General features: G+C 37.8%; 1 protein-coding gene across 1 annotated transcript in view; it reads left to right on the plus strand.

The window, feature by feature from the left end:
* The window catches only part of C7 (complement C7), an 80,010-nt gene that overhangs the window by 17,423 nt on the left and 46,546 nt on the right, over positions 1 to 16,041 (plus strand). The window contains exons 2-6 of the mRNA XM_032135469.2: positions 2,113 to 2,168; positions 4,204 to 4,279; positions 7,764 to 7,905; positions 9,779 to 9,926; positions 10,996 to 11,134. Of these exons, the coding sequence (XP_031991360.1) occupies positions 2,113 to 2,168; positions 4,204 to 4,279; positions 7,764 to 7,905; positions 9,779 to 9,926; positions 10,996 to 11,134 (561 nt within the window). The remainder of the gene's footprint in view (positions 1 to 2,112; positions 2,169 to 4,203; positions 4,280 to 7,763; positions 7,906 to 9,778; positions 9,927 to 10,995; positions 11,135 to 16,041) is intronic.

The following is a 16,041-nucleotide window of genomic DNA, read 5'->3' on the forward strand; positions in this document are numbered from 1 at the left end:
GAAGAAAATATTGCTAAAATGTCCATACTACCACAGTGATCTAGAGTTTTCATGCAATCTTTATCAAAATTCTAACATCATTTTTCAAAGAAATAGAAAAAATATCTTAAAGTTCATATGGAATCACAAAAAACCCCAAATGGCTAAGGCAATCATGGGCAAAAAGAACAAAGCTGGAGGTATTACTCTGCCTGATTTTAAACTATACTACAAAGCTACAGTAATGAAAACATCATGATCCTGGCAAAACAATAGACCCATCAACCAGTGGAACAGAATACAGAGCCCAGAAATGCACCCCACATATATGGTCAATTGATTGTTTTTGCAAAGGTGCCAAGAATACACAATGGGGAAAGGATAGTCTCTTTAATAAATGGTATTGGGAAAACTGGATATCCTCAGGCAAAAGAATTAAATTGGACCCTAGTCTAGCATCATATATAAAAATCAACTCAGAATGCGATGAAGCCTTAAGCATAAGACCAGAAACTGAAAAATTACTTGAAAAAAATCTAAGGGAAAAACTGTATTGTTCTAGGTAGGGATTTTTTGGATCTGACCCCAAAAGTGCAGGCAACAAATGCAAAAATAGACAAATGGGATTACAACAAACTAAAAAGTTTCTGCATGGCAAAGGAGACAATTATCAGTTTTCAGAGATGACCTACAGAATGGGAGAAAATATTTATAAGTCATACATTCAGTAAGGAGCTAATATCAAAAATATATATGGAGCTCAAACAACTCAATATCAAGAAGACAAAAAAACCCAATAAAAAATTGGCAAAACACCAGGAAAGGGAGAAGGAAGTAAAGTAAAAACAAAAAATGGGCAAGAGACCTGAGTAAACATTTCTGAAGAGAAGACATGCAAATGGCCAACAGATACATAAAAAAAGTGCTCAACATTGCTAATCATTAGAGAAATGCAAATTAAAGTCACATTGATTTATCATCTCACACCTGTCAGAATGGCTATTATCAAAAAGACAAAAGGTAACAAGCATTGGTATGGATGTGGAAAAAAGGGAATCCCTGTACACTTGTACACTTGGTAGGAATGTAAATTAGTACAGCTCTTACGGAAAACTGCATGGAGGTTTCTCATAAAACTTAAAAAAAATTATCCTATGATCTAGCAATCCTACTTTTGGGTATTTACAAAAGTAAATGTTCATTGCAGCACTATTCACAATAGCCAAGTTATAGAATCAACCTAAGTGTCCCTCAACAGATGAATGGATAAAGAAAATGTGATGTGTGTACACAGTGGAATAGTATTTAGCCTTAAAAAGGAGGAAGTTCTGTAATTTATGATAACATACATGGAATTGGAAAACATTATGTTAAGTTAAATAAACCAGGGACAGAAAGACAAATAGCATGTGTTCTCACTTACACGATGTAAAATAATCGAACTCGTAAAAGCAAAGTAGAATGGTGGTTACAGAGACTGGGGTAATAGGGAAATAAAGGTCAAAGTGTACACAATCTCAGTTAGCAGAAATATATATTGAATTCTATTGTACAGTGTGGTGAATATAGTTAATATTGGGGTATCATACATTTCTTTCTTTTTTTCTTTTTTTTTTTTTTTGAGACAGAGTCTCGCTCTGTCGCCCAGGCTGGAGTGCAGTGGCGCAATCTCGGCTCACTGCAAGCTCCGCCTCCCAGGTTCACGCCATTCTCCTGCCTCAGCCTCTCCGAGTAGCTGGGACTGCAGGCGCCCACCACCATACCTGGCTAATTTTTTTTTTTTGTATTTTTAGTAGAGACGGGGTTTCACCGTGGTCTCAATCTCCTGACCTCGTGATCCACCCGCCTCGGCCTCCCAAAGTGCTGGGATTACAAGCGTGAGCCACCGCGCCCGGCCGGGGTATCATAGATTTCAAAATTGCCAAGAGTAAATTTCAAATATCTCTGCCACAAAAAATGTTAAATATTTTAGGTGATAGATATGTTAACTGGCTTGATTAAATTATTTCACATTGTATTTAGAAATTATAACATCACTTTGTACCCCATAAATTTATACAATTATAAATGTCAATTTATAGTTATAAAAAGAAATGCAAGCTAAAATAATACTTTATTGTTTTTCTTCTCCAGGTGATAAGCTTATTCATTTTGGTGGGATTTATAGGAGAGTTCCAAATTTTTTCAAGGTGAGGACTTTTTGGGTTGTGTGTAAAAATCATTAAATTTAAAAACCGTTTTAGAAATTCTTTAGTCTAATGTTGACATTGCACTTTGAATCTGTGGATCCCTCCAACATACTATCTCTTTCCATATTTTTATAAAAGACAATGATAACAAAAGTGTGTGTTTTTAATTATTGTTCTTTTACTTAATTTTTCTCCTTGTAAAATTGAAGACTAAAAGTATAAGTTTTTTGTCTCAGTGCCGTGGTTTTATCGGTAATGCAGATAATCACAGTGGACTTATATATCTTAGAGCAATATTTGGGCTTTAAATGTAATCCTTGCAAAACATCCTCTGGATTTTAAAGGATGAGAGTTTTTTAAGAACATAGTCTTACCAGTTCTTCAGGCCTGGAAAAAAGCCAGCATCGTTTATCCAAGGCTTTGTTATGTTCTCACTGTGTCAGATTGGCGAGACAGAGCCAGGTCAGTTCACTTTATGGAACTATCAGAAAATGTGTCGGGGCTGTGCTAGGTACTGGGGATACCACAAGGAGAAAGAAGGCACTGGGAGCATGCTGGGTGATTCGTATCTTGAGCCAGTTCATTGCAGTATGAATGTGCTAAGGACTCTGACAGAAGCCTGCTCAGGGTGATGTGGGAGCACAGCAGGAAGGTCAAGCAAACTTCCTCTCCTAAGCCTCCATGTTTGGGGAAGCCCTCTGCGTTTCCCCAGGACAGAGGCTAGACAAATAACAGTAAGTTCAGATTGTTCAAGGGTCCAAAGTATTCAGGTATTTTGATCTTTGGTACCATACAAAAACCACAGGTTGGCAAGATTGGCCATGTAAAAGCAGCCGAGGCACACACTACAGAATGAGAGTCATTACTTTCAGAGTAACCTGACCCTCTTAAGACATGCAAGAATCATCTTGACTCAAGATATCGCCCAGCCAAGGAACGTGCTGGGAATCCAGAAATCAGGAATACTAGTTCTTTTATCCTTCGTAGAGCATCATTTTAGGCAAGGCTTCCTTAGTCTCTTAAAGCTGACTCAGGTAGTCTTTTCCATATGACACAGCCAGAATGTGAGCATTATATGAGAGTCAACTCTCCATTTTCACATGTACTGTATTTTAGTGGAGCTGTTTAAGCTCAGATTGCCCTCCTTGGTTGTGTGCTTGAAAAGTGGCCTAAATGAACAGGGGATGCATTTAAATAAATTCCTGTCCATTCGGCCTCTGCCAATTTTTAGTTTTCCACTTCTCATGGGGACTGTTTATAGTTTCTTGTCTCTCAGTTAAGTGTTTCTGGATAACTTTTCAACTCATCATTCAGAATCCCCTCAAAGGCCGTAAAACCTTCCTCCCTTCAAAGGCCATAAAACATATTTACATATGTTTTCACCTACCCTCTTAACTCAAACTCTCCCTTATCTATATTCCCATAACACATTATATTGAATGCATTTCTGTTCTGAAATCCATCAAATGAGATATATTGTACTATGATTATTTGTTTATACATCTGTGTCTCTGTCCTTCCTTCTGTCAATAGTCAATGACCTTTTTTTTTTTGAGATGGAGTCGCCCTCTGTCACCCAGGCTGGAGTGCAGTGGTGCAATCTCCAGTAACTGCAGCCTCCATCTCCTGGGTTCCAGTGATTCTCCTGCCTCAGCCTCCCGGGTAGCTGACATTACAGGCACGTGCCACCCTGCCTGGCTAATTTTTTTGTATTTTTAGTAGAAACGGAGTTTCACCATGTAGGCCAGCCTGGTCTCAAACTCCTGACCTCAGGTGATCTGCCTGTCTCAGCCTCCCAAAGTGCTAGGATTACAGGTTTGAGCCACTGTGCCAGCATAATAGGTGTTTATTAAGTGTTAATCTCTAGGAAAGTGGGGCTCCCTCCATTTTTATACATTTTAGGATACTTTTAGTGTCTCTTAGGAAAAAATATTTGAGGCAACATTTAACTATTTTTGACTGTTTTCACTATTCTTTGTGTTCCCTTGTGTATCTTTCTACCTGCTTTATGATGGACAATTTGACACTGTGGCAGGGCCTCCTCTCCAGTCAACTGCCAGTGGGACTCCTATGCCCCTTGGTCAGAATGCAATGGCTGTACCAAGACTCAGGTAGGACCATGCAAAACTTTGTATTTGATTATTTATTGCAGAAATACTTAGGCATGGCCAAAATGGTATTAGCTTTTCAATGTTCATTAAATAGTGTCAATGTTTCTTGAAAACTGTTAGTAATTTTGAGGGGAGAAAAGTATGACTTGTTTAATAATTAATATTGTAATAAAGTAACTTGTAATATTGTAATAAAGTAACTTGTATATTCATTTTTCTAGATCTTATCTTGGAGCTAGAAATGTATATAGGCTAAAAGTTCAAGGCAATTTACTAACTCTTTAACTATGAGAGAAATAGGAATAACATAGAATGAAATTTTTAGATAATTTAAAATGTTTTATATTCACTGAGTTCAACTTTTCTTCTCATCTCAAACACTTGCAAATAGCAAAATGGCTGCTTGATTTTACTTTACAAATTGCAAACAACCATGAAAAAAAATTTTGCAAAATGTCTTAAAGTTTAATTGCTAAGTAATACAAATACAATGTTGGTCTTAATCTGGATGTTATAAAAAGCTTCTAAAAATGTTTGTATTCCCTATTATAAAATGTTCACTGGAGAAAATACAGAAAGTTATAAAGAAATAAAGCATTATTCACAATTCTACGTTTTTCTTTTTCTTTTTTTTTTTTTTTTTTGAGTCGGAGTCCCACTCTGTTGCCAGGCTGGAGTGCAGTGGCACGATCTCAGCTCACTGTAGCCTCTGCCTCCTGGGTTCAAGTGATTCTCCTGCCTCAGCCTCCCAAGTAGCTGGGACTACAGGCACGTGCCACTACACCTGGCAAATTTTTTGTATTTTTAGTAGAGACGAGGTTTCACCATCTTGGCCAGGATGGTCTCAATCTCTTGACCTCGTGATCCACCCGCCTCGGCCTCCCAAAGTGCTGGGATTACAGGTGTGAGCCACTGCACCTGGCCAATTCCACCATTTAGAAGAAACAAATTATATAACAGCATTTGGTATTTATTCCCTCAGCTCTACTTTTTCTCTGTGTGTGCTTATAATTAAAAAAAAGAGATTATTTTATCATAGTTTTTTTTTTTTTTTTGAGACAGAGTGTCGCTCTGTCGCCCAGGCTGGAGTGCAGTGGCGCAGTCTCGGCTCACTGCAAGCTCCGCCTCCCGGGTTCACGCCATTCTCCTGCCTCAGCCTCTCCGAGTAGCTGGGACTACAGGCGCCCGCCACCACGCCCGGCTAATTTTTTTGTATTTTTAGTAGAGACGGGGTTTCACCATGGTCTTGATATCCTGACCTCGTGATCCGCCCGCCTCGGCCTCCCAAAGTGCTGGGATTACAAGCGTGAGCCACCGCGCCTGGCCTTATCATAGTTTTGTATTCTATTTTAATCTAACATTATACTATCAGCAAAATAATTTATAACAGCAGTATTATGTTCCATGATATGAATATAGCCTTCTTATTTTTCCACTTTTTTATTGTTTGATATTTAAGTTGTTTCCATTTTTGTTATAAAGAAAACTTTAATAAACATTTTTGAATGTAGATATCCGTCCTCTTTTCCCATAATTTTCTGAGGATAGTCCTAGAAATAAAATGTTTATCTTAAAGTTTCTGAACATTTCAAAAGTTAAATATTCTAGAAATAGTCCAGTTTGGGTAAAAATATATATTTAAAAATCACTTTTAATTATTAAAATAACAGAATCATACCATAGAAGATAATTATTATTTTGAAGCATCATCATTAAGATCAGGTATTTATTTAGTACCCACATGAGCGGTATTTTCAAAACAAATTACACGAATAAAGAATTTGGCTTCTAGCAAGTATAATAAATAATAGCTCTGATTACAGGCAAACAGGTACATGAATAACAAGCAAAGGTCAAAGAAACATCAAACACGTTAAATATTTTTATCATTTAGAAAGAAGAAAGAACACTAAATAGAAGCAGAGAGATAGAGGTTGTTTTTTATACAGGCAATTTTTTTCTTTGAGTGAAGGTCATTATGCAGTGGATACATCCTAGATTATAAAAACAAAATTTTCATTCAGAAAGAGACAAGTGAAAATGAGAAAGGGGTTGTAGGGTCAGACTTTGACAGGTGAGAATGAGACCGTGGAGAGTGGCTGCCATCAAGGGCTCCCTGGTAATACGGAGAAGAAAAACACTTTCTTATGCAAACAACACCATCTGGGCTCTGGAACTTCACAAAAGGACACTGTTAAGTCACACATGAGCAACATCTTCATCACTTACAAAGGGACTAAAAATGGTATCAGGAAACCTTACCGACTTCCGTTCCCCACTCATATTCCTTTGTGGCTCCTTTGCTTAAATGCAATGAAAGGCACCAGAGCCATGCTCAGGCTGGTGCGTACCTGCTCAGAGTTCAAATTATGCCACTGTGACCCCTCATGCCAAGGAATTCCCACTTCTAACCCAACTGAGGATGGATGAATAAGTTCAACATTGATATGTACAGCAATTCTTCCCTGTTGATCTTCACTCAAGGTTTAAATCCTCAGGACGCTCAATTTTGGTTCCATTTTGTTTTGTTTTGTTTTTTAATGGAGAAGAGGTGAGTACAGGAAGAGGCCTGGAAGATGCTCACTGATTGCCAGGGGTAGATCTTTCATTTTGTTTAAATGTTAGATACATGTGTTCGTAGTGAATGAGGATTCAATAAACTTTAGTAGGAATTAATTGTAAATTTCTCATTTAGTTTGATAATTTCTTCAGTTTTCCTATATTCTTTTCCCTCAGGAAGTTTATATTTTACATATTCCTTTGTAGGTGTAGCTTCACCTTTGGATTACTTAGGCTTCTGTTTTGTAAATTTGACTTCCGTATTCATGTATCTCTCTCTGAATTGTTTTTGCTTGCCTTTCTTCCTGAAGAAGGCTTACAGTTTAGCTGAAAGGAATCGCCATCACTCTTCTGAAGGTTTCCCTAACTCTGCTTCGTCTTAACCCCTTTCCCAGTACCTTATCCTCTCTCCAGAAAAAGTCATTTCACTTTCTCAATGAGGTCTTGGAACACAGATTTGGTAAATATATTAATCATTCTATGCTCTAATCTATCTGCTTATGTGTCTACCCTCTAAGCTTTACTGAGGTTGCTTTCTTTTTTTTTTTTTTTTTTTTTGAGACAGTGTCTCACTTTATTGCCCAGGCTGGAGTGCAGTGGCGTGATCTCGGCTCACTGCAATCAGGTTACTTTCTTAAAGATTCACTAACATCATTTTTTTTTTTTTGCATTTAATCCTGAAAGTCAATATATGCTTGGGAGCTCTCTATAAATAATAGCTGAAATGTTGCTGAACTCAAGGACAAGTAGGTCTGTGGATTCATTGATTTTGAGGTTTTATTTCTGTAGAACACCAGAACAATTTTCCAGACATTGTTTGTCTAATTGTATTACTTTCTCTCAGATTTTGTTACTCAGATAAAGGAAACTAGAGATTTCTTTGAAAACAAACAAACAAACAAACCACTGCCTGCTTTGTGTTTAGACTCGCAGGCGGTCAGTTGCCGTGTATGGGCAGTATGGGGGCCAACCTTGTGTTGGAAATGCTTTTGAAACACAGTCCTGTGAACCTACAAGAGGATGTCCAACAGAGGCGGGATGTGGAGAGCGTTTCAGGTGCTTTTCAGGTAATTTGTTTTCCATAGGCTCAGCATGCAGATTGTAAATTCAAATGTTATTTGGTGAACTTGCTTGTTATATATTTGTTAAATTTTACTGAATTTATTATATTGGCCTAAAGTTAATTCCCCCAAATATCATCAGGATTTTTGTTGGTATGTTAATCACACACTCAGCTATCATTTTTTCAAATCCAAGGGGATGCATCTGGTAATCATAGGAATGCTCTTTGTCTCTTTGAATGGAACTCTGGTTACTGACAGACCCAAATAGTTCTTGACAGTGTATTTTGAGTAAAGACGCAGAGTGAGTCTTGTACATATATTGAGATTAGACGAAAACAATGTTACTGCCTAAATTATTATATCTACAGGAAAAGCAACCCTAATGAGCTGATTAACAAGCAATACAGCTCTCTCCTATGCGTGGGGTGATCGAAACATAGTTTTGGCATTGAATATTATTTGACCAATACTCTATGTTGCATTTATGCAGTCAGATTAATGTAACAACATTTAGTAAACATTTATGATTCTTGTTTCAAATAGTGGTGAGGGTTGTATATACAAGTGAAACACATGCCTCTTCCCTCACAAATATTAAAGTTTTATGGGCAGAATAGTACATAAATAATCCCTGTGTTAGAAGTGCTCCTCAGTGATACCTGTCGAATGCTTATTTTACGTTCAGAATCCAAATTAGATAACAACTCCTTCAGGAAGCCTGCCCTAAATTCCCAACTGATAGAAGTAATTAACCAATCACTTCCATATGTTCTTTATGCATATTGTGCCATCTGTCATTTGGATTATTCGTTGGCCTGAATGTCTCTCTTGGTGAACTGTGAACTCCTTGAAGACATGAATTATATTTCTTACATGTTGGCTTCTGGAGTCCCTGGTACATAACACGTTCTCAACAAATGTTTGCTACATTGGATTGAGTGGCAGTATAGCTGGGTACATGTCCTATAAGGACAGCTGCGCACCAAACATCCTATGAGGACATAGAGGAAGAACATGCATAAGAGCCTGTGAGGCAGTGATGGCTTTCAAGAGGAGATAATGTTTAATTTGATTCTTGAAGGACAAGTAAGAGATAGGTAGAGAAAACCCTTCTAGGCAGAGAGAACTAACTAAGTGCAAGATCATTGGAGATGACAGAAAGCTTGGCCTTTTATTCATGCAGTTAGTCTGGTATAACTAGGGTATAAGAAGCTAGTGGGAGAATGGCTGGAGATGATGCTGGGGAGATAGGCAGGAACTAGATCATCTGGTACTCTCCAGTGCTTCCTTGGTACTCTAGATTTATGGCTATCATAGCAATTAATGATCTGTGTCTTTGTAGTATTTCCTATTAGATTGTAAGGTATATGAAAAGTCTGGCAAAGGCCATTTTTATTCATATTTGAATCCCAGCCCCTATTGTGCTATAGAAATGTTGAATTTTAACCTTTTGATAAAATTGTCCTGCTCTTAAAGCTTACAAATTTAAATTACCAAAAAAAAGCTCAACTTTGTCATCTTAGAATGACAGAAAAAAAGTGAAAGTTGAAGGGCAGGAAGTCAGTCTATTTTCCAAGTATTTGGAATTATATAATTTAGACAAGCTGCTTGATGATTATGCATGAGATCCTGAAATTCTGAATTCAGATCCTATTTTCAATTTTGTGTCTAATTGAGTTAAGAACCATTTCCATGTGCCACAAAATGGAGACAAAATACTCCCTAGTCTTTTCCGAGACACTTTGAGGATTTATCTCCCATTTATATTGGCGTATCAGTGCAGTGTTGCAGGTGGCAGGCAAACCCTTTTTGGTCCTGGGTAGTGTTTCTCTTCTTCCCTCTTTTACATTTGCATGTGGATTTTTCTTATGTTCAGGTCAGTGTATCAGCAAATCGTTGGTTTGCAATGGGGATTCTGACTGTGATGAAGACAGTGCTGATGAAGACAGATGTGAGGACTCAGAAAGGAGACCTTCCTGTGATATCGATAAACCTCCTCCTAACATAGAACTTACTGGAAATGGGTAAGGTGCTGGGCAGCCTCCTGAGTACATCAGTGAATTGTAGTTTTAAATTTTGTTTTATTTTATAGTTTGGTAAGTCTACGAACAAGTCTCCTAATAGGCAAGACTCTTCGTTGGCTCAGAGCTCTTTGCCACATCCTGAGACAGTATTTTTGTTCACACATGTATACCTGTAGACACATGTGGTGAGATGCAGAGTGACCCCTTGTCCTGGGATGGTCCTAGTTTTAGCACTGAAATTCTAATTCCAAGAAACCCCTCAGGCCCAGGGAAACCTGGACAGTTGGCCACTTCATGGGGGTTGGAAGGGAGGGAGAGAGAGAGAAAAAAGACTAATTCAATAATGTGGGGCTATTCAAGAGAATGAAGAGACAATAGAATGAGAACAGGATGAGAAGAGAGACAGAAGCAAGTGTGTTGTAATATCCAGGCCGAAGAGCAATTGTCTAAACTAGCCAAGAAACTTCGTTTCCAAGTGAAGGTTGGAAAATACTGTGTTTACCTTATCAAAGAGAATTCTGAAGAATTTTTAAGGGTCATATGACTTGTTAAGGTTTCAAGACCTAAAAATAACCTATTTTAGAGTGAAAGAAGTAATTTTTCCGAAATATTTTAAAATTTATTAACAGAGAAATAGGGTAAAATTATTTGAAAGTGTACACCATTCAGCATGCTAAGAGGCAATTAGTTAAAATTTATTATAGAGAGCTCTCTCTCGTCAAGAGTAACCTTAATTGTATTGGTTTTATCTACAGATTCAATTCAAAACCAGCTGTTGCCATAGATACAAAAGAGCCATGTGTCTCCCAAATATGTTCTTAGACGGAAAGAATGTTGGATTTTCCAAGCCATTAGTTTTAGCGATTATACCAAGCAGGAGAAGCTGGATAATGTATGGTGTGCATTAGGATGCTGAGCTCTTCATCTGAGCTCTCTCAAAGAAGTGTTTATCTGTAATGCATTTTAAGAATTTCTAGAGTTCTCCAATAAATTTTTTTTCCCACCAAGTGCTATTTCTGGTTTTTAATGACTTTTTATTTCCTCCTTCTCCTCCTCCTCCTTTTAACAGTTACAATGAACTCACTGGCCAGTTTAGGAACAGAGTCATCAATACCAAAAGTTTTGGTGGTCAATGTAGAAAGGTGTTTAGTGGAGATGGAAAAGATTTCTACAGGCTGAGTGGAAATGTCCTCTCCTATACATTCCAGGTACTTACGACGTTATTGATTTCTAATCTGGAATTGTCAGAGAGCATTATTTATATGATATTGACTTTTAGGTATTTGTTGAGAATTTACTTATGGCCTAACGTGTGGTCAATTTTTATAAATGTTTTATGTTGACTTAAAAAGTATACACAGTGTTTTTGATTTGGGGTACAGGGCAATGATACTTTTAACATGTGTCATTCAAGCTGACATATCCTTACACCTCATTTGCAACTTCATGTTCTATATGGGCCCAAGACCTTATTGTCTGTGCCGGGACAGGCATTAAAACTTAAGGCCCCGTCCATGACTGGTAATGATAGTCTCCTGACACTGCTACAGTGTCAGCTCACTTAAAATGCTTTTATTTTAAAATTGTGAACTATTTCATATATACAAAAGAGTGTGGATAACATATATGTGTAATTTGAAGAAAACTGTGCTTATATGCCCACCATCTGCCTTAAGAAATAGAATATCGCCAGTGACTTAAAGGCTCCTCTACGCCCCTCTCTGATCACATCCTTCTCACTCCTCAGGCAACCACTATCTTATATTTTGTATTAATTATTCTTGTTTTTTCTATAAATACTTATTCTTTATATACCTTTGTCCCTAAATATAAATTTGTGATTTAGTTTTGCCTATTTTTTCCGTTTGTATAAATAGAATCATATCTATTCTTCTGTTACTTTTTTCACTAAAAGTTATGGATTTGAGATTTACTCATGCTGTTGCAGGTGGCATTTTTATTGCTGTTTCCAATTTTTTCTTATGAAAATGCCTTGAACATTCTTGTGCCTGAGTCCCATACAAATGAACTAGAGCTTCTCCAGGGCATACACCTGGAGCTCAAATTGCTACCTCATAGGATATGTATGTACTAAATTTTACTAGGTAAAGTATCCAAAATGGCTAGATCATTTCATACCCCAGCAGCGGGGATGAGTGGCCTCCACTTCACATTCTTGCCAACATTGCTATTGCTTAACTTTTTAATTTTGCTTATGATCTCAGATCTCCTCTGGCTCCAGGCTTCTCTTTCTCAAAAGCTATTTCTGTCATACACATCTAAACTCACCCATGAGTAGGTTTTGATCAATGCAAAACGTACTCATGCAAAACAGTTACGGCTTTAGGAAACTTTACGGAAGATTTAGAAGGAAGATAGAGGAGAGATTTTCTGTTGCAGTAATGCAAACATGTTGAAGCAATAGCAGTTGGCATCTTCTATCTTAAAACAGTCTTCCACAGCCTCAACACAATGAAATTTCCTGTCTCATTGGGTGTTAGCTTCTTTCTTGCTCTTGTCTTTCAAGATCCCCTCTCTCACTCCTTTTCCTCCCTTTGTCCCCAAACTCCAAAAATGTCTAATTCAGCTTTTAATATTGATTACTTCTAAATTTGTAAACCCAAACTACTGAAATGTTCAGACAAAAGGGCCTTTTGCTTACCCAAATTAACCTTCTCCAGAAAGCAGCTTTGATTATAAATAGCAAACATACCATCTTCCAATTTACCATAGAATAAGTTAGTTGCATTTAAGAGTTGTTGAGTAATATAAATGAGAAGTAAAACAGATGTGAAAAATAATTGTAGCTACCAGTTTTTGAATACCTACTGTGGCATCTACACTATTTTAGGTGATTAGCATAGGTTTAATTCTCACAGCAGCTTTGGAAAGTAAGCAATATTTTACTATTTTATATATGTAGAAATTGAGGCTCAAGAGGACTTCAGCTGACATACTCAAACTCACCAAATTAAAAAGTAGTAGAGCTTAGATCTGGTCTGTCAGATTTCACAGCCTTTTATTTTTCCATTACATTTAACTCTCCCCATGTGTTTCATTTAATTTCTTTTTCAATTCTAAATTCAACATGGTGAATAACACATATTACAATTTAACCTTTGGCCAGAAAGGAGAATGTAAGACAGGCATATACAGATAATTTTTTTCTCCCTCTATACCTTAGAGAATATGTTCCTAATTCTTTCATAATTATAATGTGGAGACTTGCATGTATATTTTTGAAAGGGTCAAATTTAGAAAGTTACAGAGCAGAGAAAATAATAAGAAAGAGCGTTTCTGACTTTGTTGGAAGGTAGACAGGCAGGAAGTCTGCATTTTTGAAGAAGAGGGATAATTTATTAACAACGTGATCCTGACATTCATTTTCCTCAGCAGGGCTTGGTCTTTAGATTGACATCTGAAATGCCTTCCCCATCACCGAATGTGAAGGTGTTTGTCAGAGTCGAGGGAAATTATAGCCTGCTATAAAGTGAGGAACAGAGATGTTTTGAGGAGCCCGTCTGAGGGAAGTGAAGTGGAAGCAACAGGCAGTGAGTCAGCCATGCAAATGCTAAACCCAGGTGTGGACGCGGAGGTGGTGAATGTCCTCCATGGTTCAAATAAATTCATCTTGGGCCCACTGGGTATTCAGCTCACTTTGAGGTGGAAAGTGACTTTTGGCTTATTGGAACATAAATATTAGTAATAAACATAAAACAGAATCGGACAGTCTCTCTTATAATCCCTGTTTCGGTTTCTAGCATCGTGGTTTATCCAGGGCAAACCCAATTTCTTGTCGAGTAAGCTACTTAACTTTGATGCTGTGCACATTCTCTTATACTTATACTTATACTTTTTATACAACAAGGAAGGCATTTGTGGCTTGGGAAGGTGCCCCTCTGCCTAGTTCAGCCTGAGAGATGGCAGAAGACTGTTGTGTTTATTCTCAGTGTGTGATGAATTGCAGAAGGGAGTGAATTATGATCAAGGTGGAGAAACTTCATGGCTTCTTCTATGTTTGGTCTTGAATAAACTTCATTACATATTTTGAAGAGAAATCCTAAATGCATATCAAATGAAAAACAAAAACAAATTGTAAAGGCAATTTTAATGAATGCTACATTATGTAAGCCTTTGCTTCCTCTATTGGTATGAGGACTAGATACCTGAGATTTCTAAATCTACCTTGTTAGCTAGGAGTAATTTAAATGATGTTTAAAAATATCTCACATATAAGAACCCTTTATATACTAAGCACTGTTCCAAGAGCTTTACATGGATCTATTTTCCTTATAATAATTAAGGAGGTAGGTACTGGCATCTCGTTTTACAAATGAGAAAACAGAGGCAAAAAAGCTAAATAGCTTATCCACAGCATAGTAGATGACAAAGGTGGGATTTGAACTTTAGAAGTCTGGCTCCAAACCCCCTCTTAGCAGACACTATACTTACAAGCATTTTATATAGTATATATATGTATGTATATACAGTGAATATCTCTATCTCTATCTATATGTATATCGTGTCTCATTCTATATGTGGGTGGGAGTGGGAGAGAGAGAGAAAATGAAAAAACGAGAGCGCAAGAAGAACACTTCTTTTTTTTTTTTTTTTGAGAGGGAGTCTCATTCACCCATTTGCCCAGGCTGGAGTGCAGTTGTGTGATCTCGGCTCACTGCAACCTCTGCCTCTTGTGTTCAAGCGATTCTCATGCCTCAGCCTCCCGAGTAGCTGGGATTACAGGCATGTGCCACCATGCCTGGCTAATTTTTGTATTTTTAGTAGATACAGGGTTTCGCCATGTCGGTCAGGCTGGTCTCGAGCTCCTGTCCTCAAGTGATCCACCTGCCTCAGCCTCCCAAAGTGCTGGGATTACAAGTGTGAGCCACTGACCCTGGCCCGAGGAGCACTTTTGAATAACTGAATGAAGTTCAAACTGGCTGGATTACAGAGTGAAGTGTGAAGAGTTGTAAGAAATGAGGTTATGAGTGATCGGGAAAGTAAATAAAAAAGACTTTTTTCTGGTTAGTTAAGGAGTTTGGATTAAAAAGAAGAGTCATTAGAGAGTTTAAGAAGGGTTGCTACTCTTATGAACAGTGGAGAATAGATTGGAGGGTGGCCAACTGGGGGAAAGAACCTTGGTTAGAAAACCGTTGTAATAATCCCTGAGGGACATAATAGCGGCCTGAGAAAACTTGGTGAGTGGCTGAATGCCGGGTATGATGGAGAGTGAGCAGTCTGGGATATGAATGGGTTTCTGATTTGGACCAATGGCCAGATGAAAATACAACCCTCTGAGATGGGTAAAGACCGACTTGCAGGGAGAAGACAAATCCAGTTTAGGTATCTAAAGTATGTCCAAGTGCTCAGGAGAAAGTGTTTGAGCTGGAAATAGACATTTGGTGATTATTAGTATAGGAATGGTAATTGAAGCCACAGAGTAGAGAACGGGGTGTTATTCTTGGAATTAGCATAGAGGAGTAATAGAAGGAGATGTGTAAAGGAGTCTTAGAAGGAACAGCCAGAGAGAAAAAAAGAAAACTAGAAAGCCAACAGAAGAGAGTATTTCCAGTAGGAGAGCGTGGTAAACAGTGCCGAATTAAGTTGAGAGGAGTGTTCACTGTCTGGTGAAATAAGGAAAGTGCCAGCAGCATTGTTGAAAGTCAGAACATTGTAGGCGGAAGACTGAATGGGAGGTGAGGAATCTAAGATAATTAATTATAGTCAACTCATTTAAGGTGGTGAGATGGGAAAGTAGGAAAGAAGGAATATATAGTAACAGGTAAAGCCTTTCTTATTTTAGTTGGTTGTGTTAGAACATGTATGTTTTGATAGAAAGGAGCCAGTAGAGCAAGAAAAATGGAAGCTGTAGGAGAGGGAACAATCAACCCATCTAATCCACCCTTTGAAGAGGTCAGAGAGAATGCAATACAGAGAAGAGAGAGAAAATTTATCCTAAGACAAGGGGAGGGACACCTATGGAGAAAAAGAAGGAAAGAAAAGTTAATAAGTTTGTAGATTTGTTAGCCAGCAGTTTAAGAGGTCTCTGAAGATGGGAGTTTTTGTAAAGAAAGAGGTAAGATCGGCCGGGCGCGGTGGCTCAAGCCTGTAATCC

This window comes from Hylobates moloch, unplaced genomic scaffold (assembly GCF_009828535.3).
Source record: "Hylobates moloch isolate HMO894 unplaced genomic scaffold, HMol_V3 SCAFFOLD_17, whole genome shotgun sequence".
Lineage (NCBI taxonomy): Eukaryota > Metazoa > Chordata > Mammalia > Primates > Hylobatidae > Hylobates > Hylobates moloch.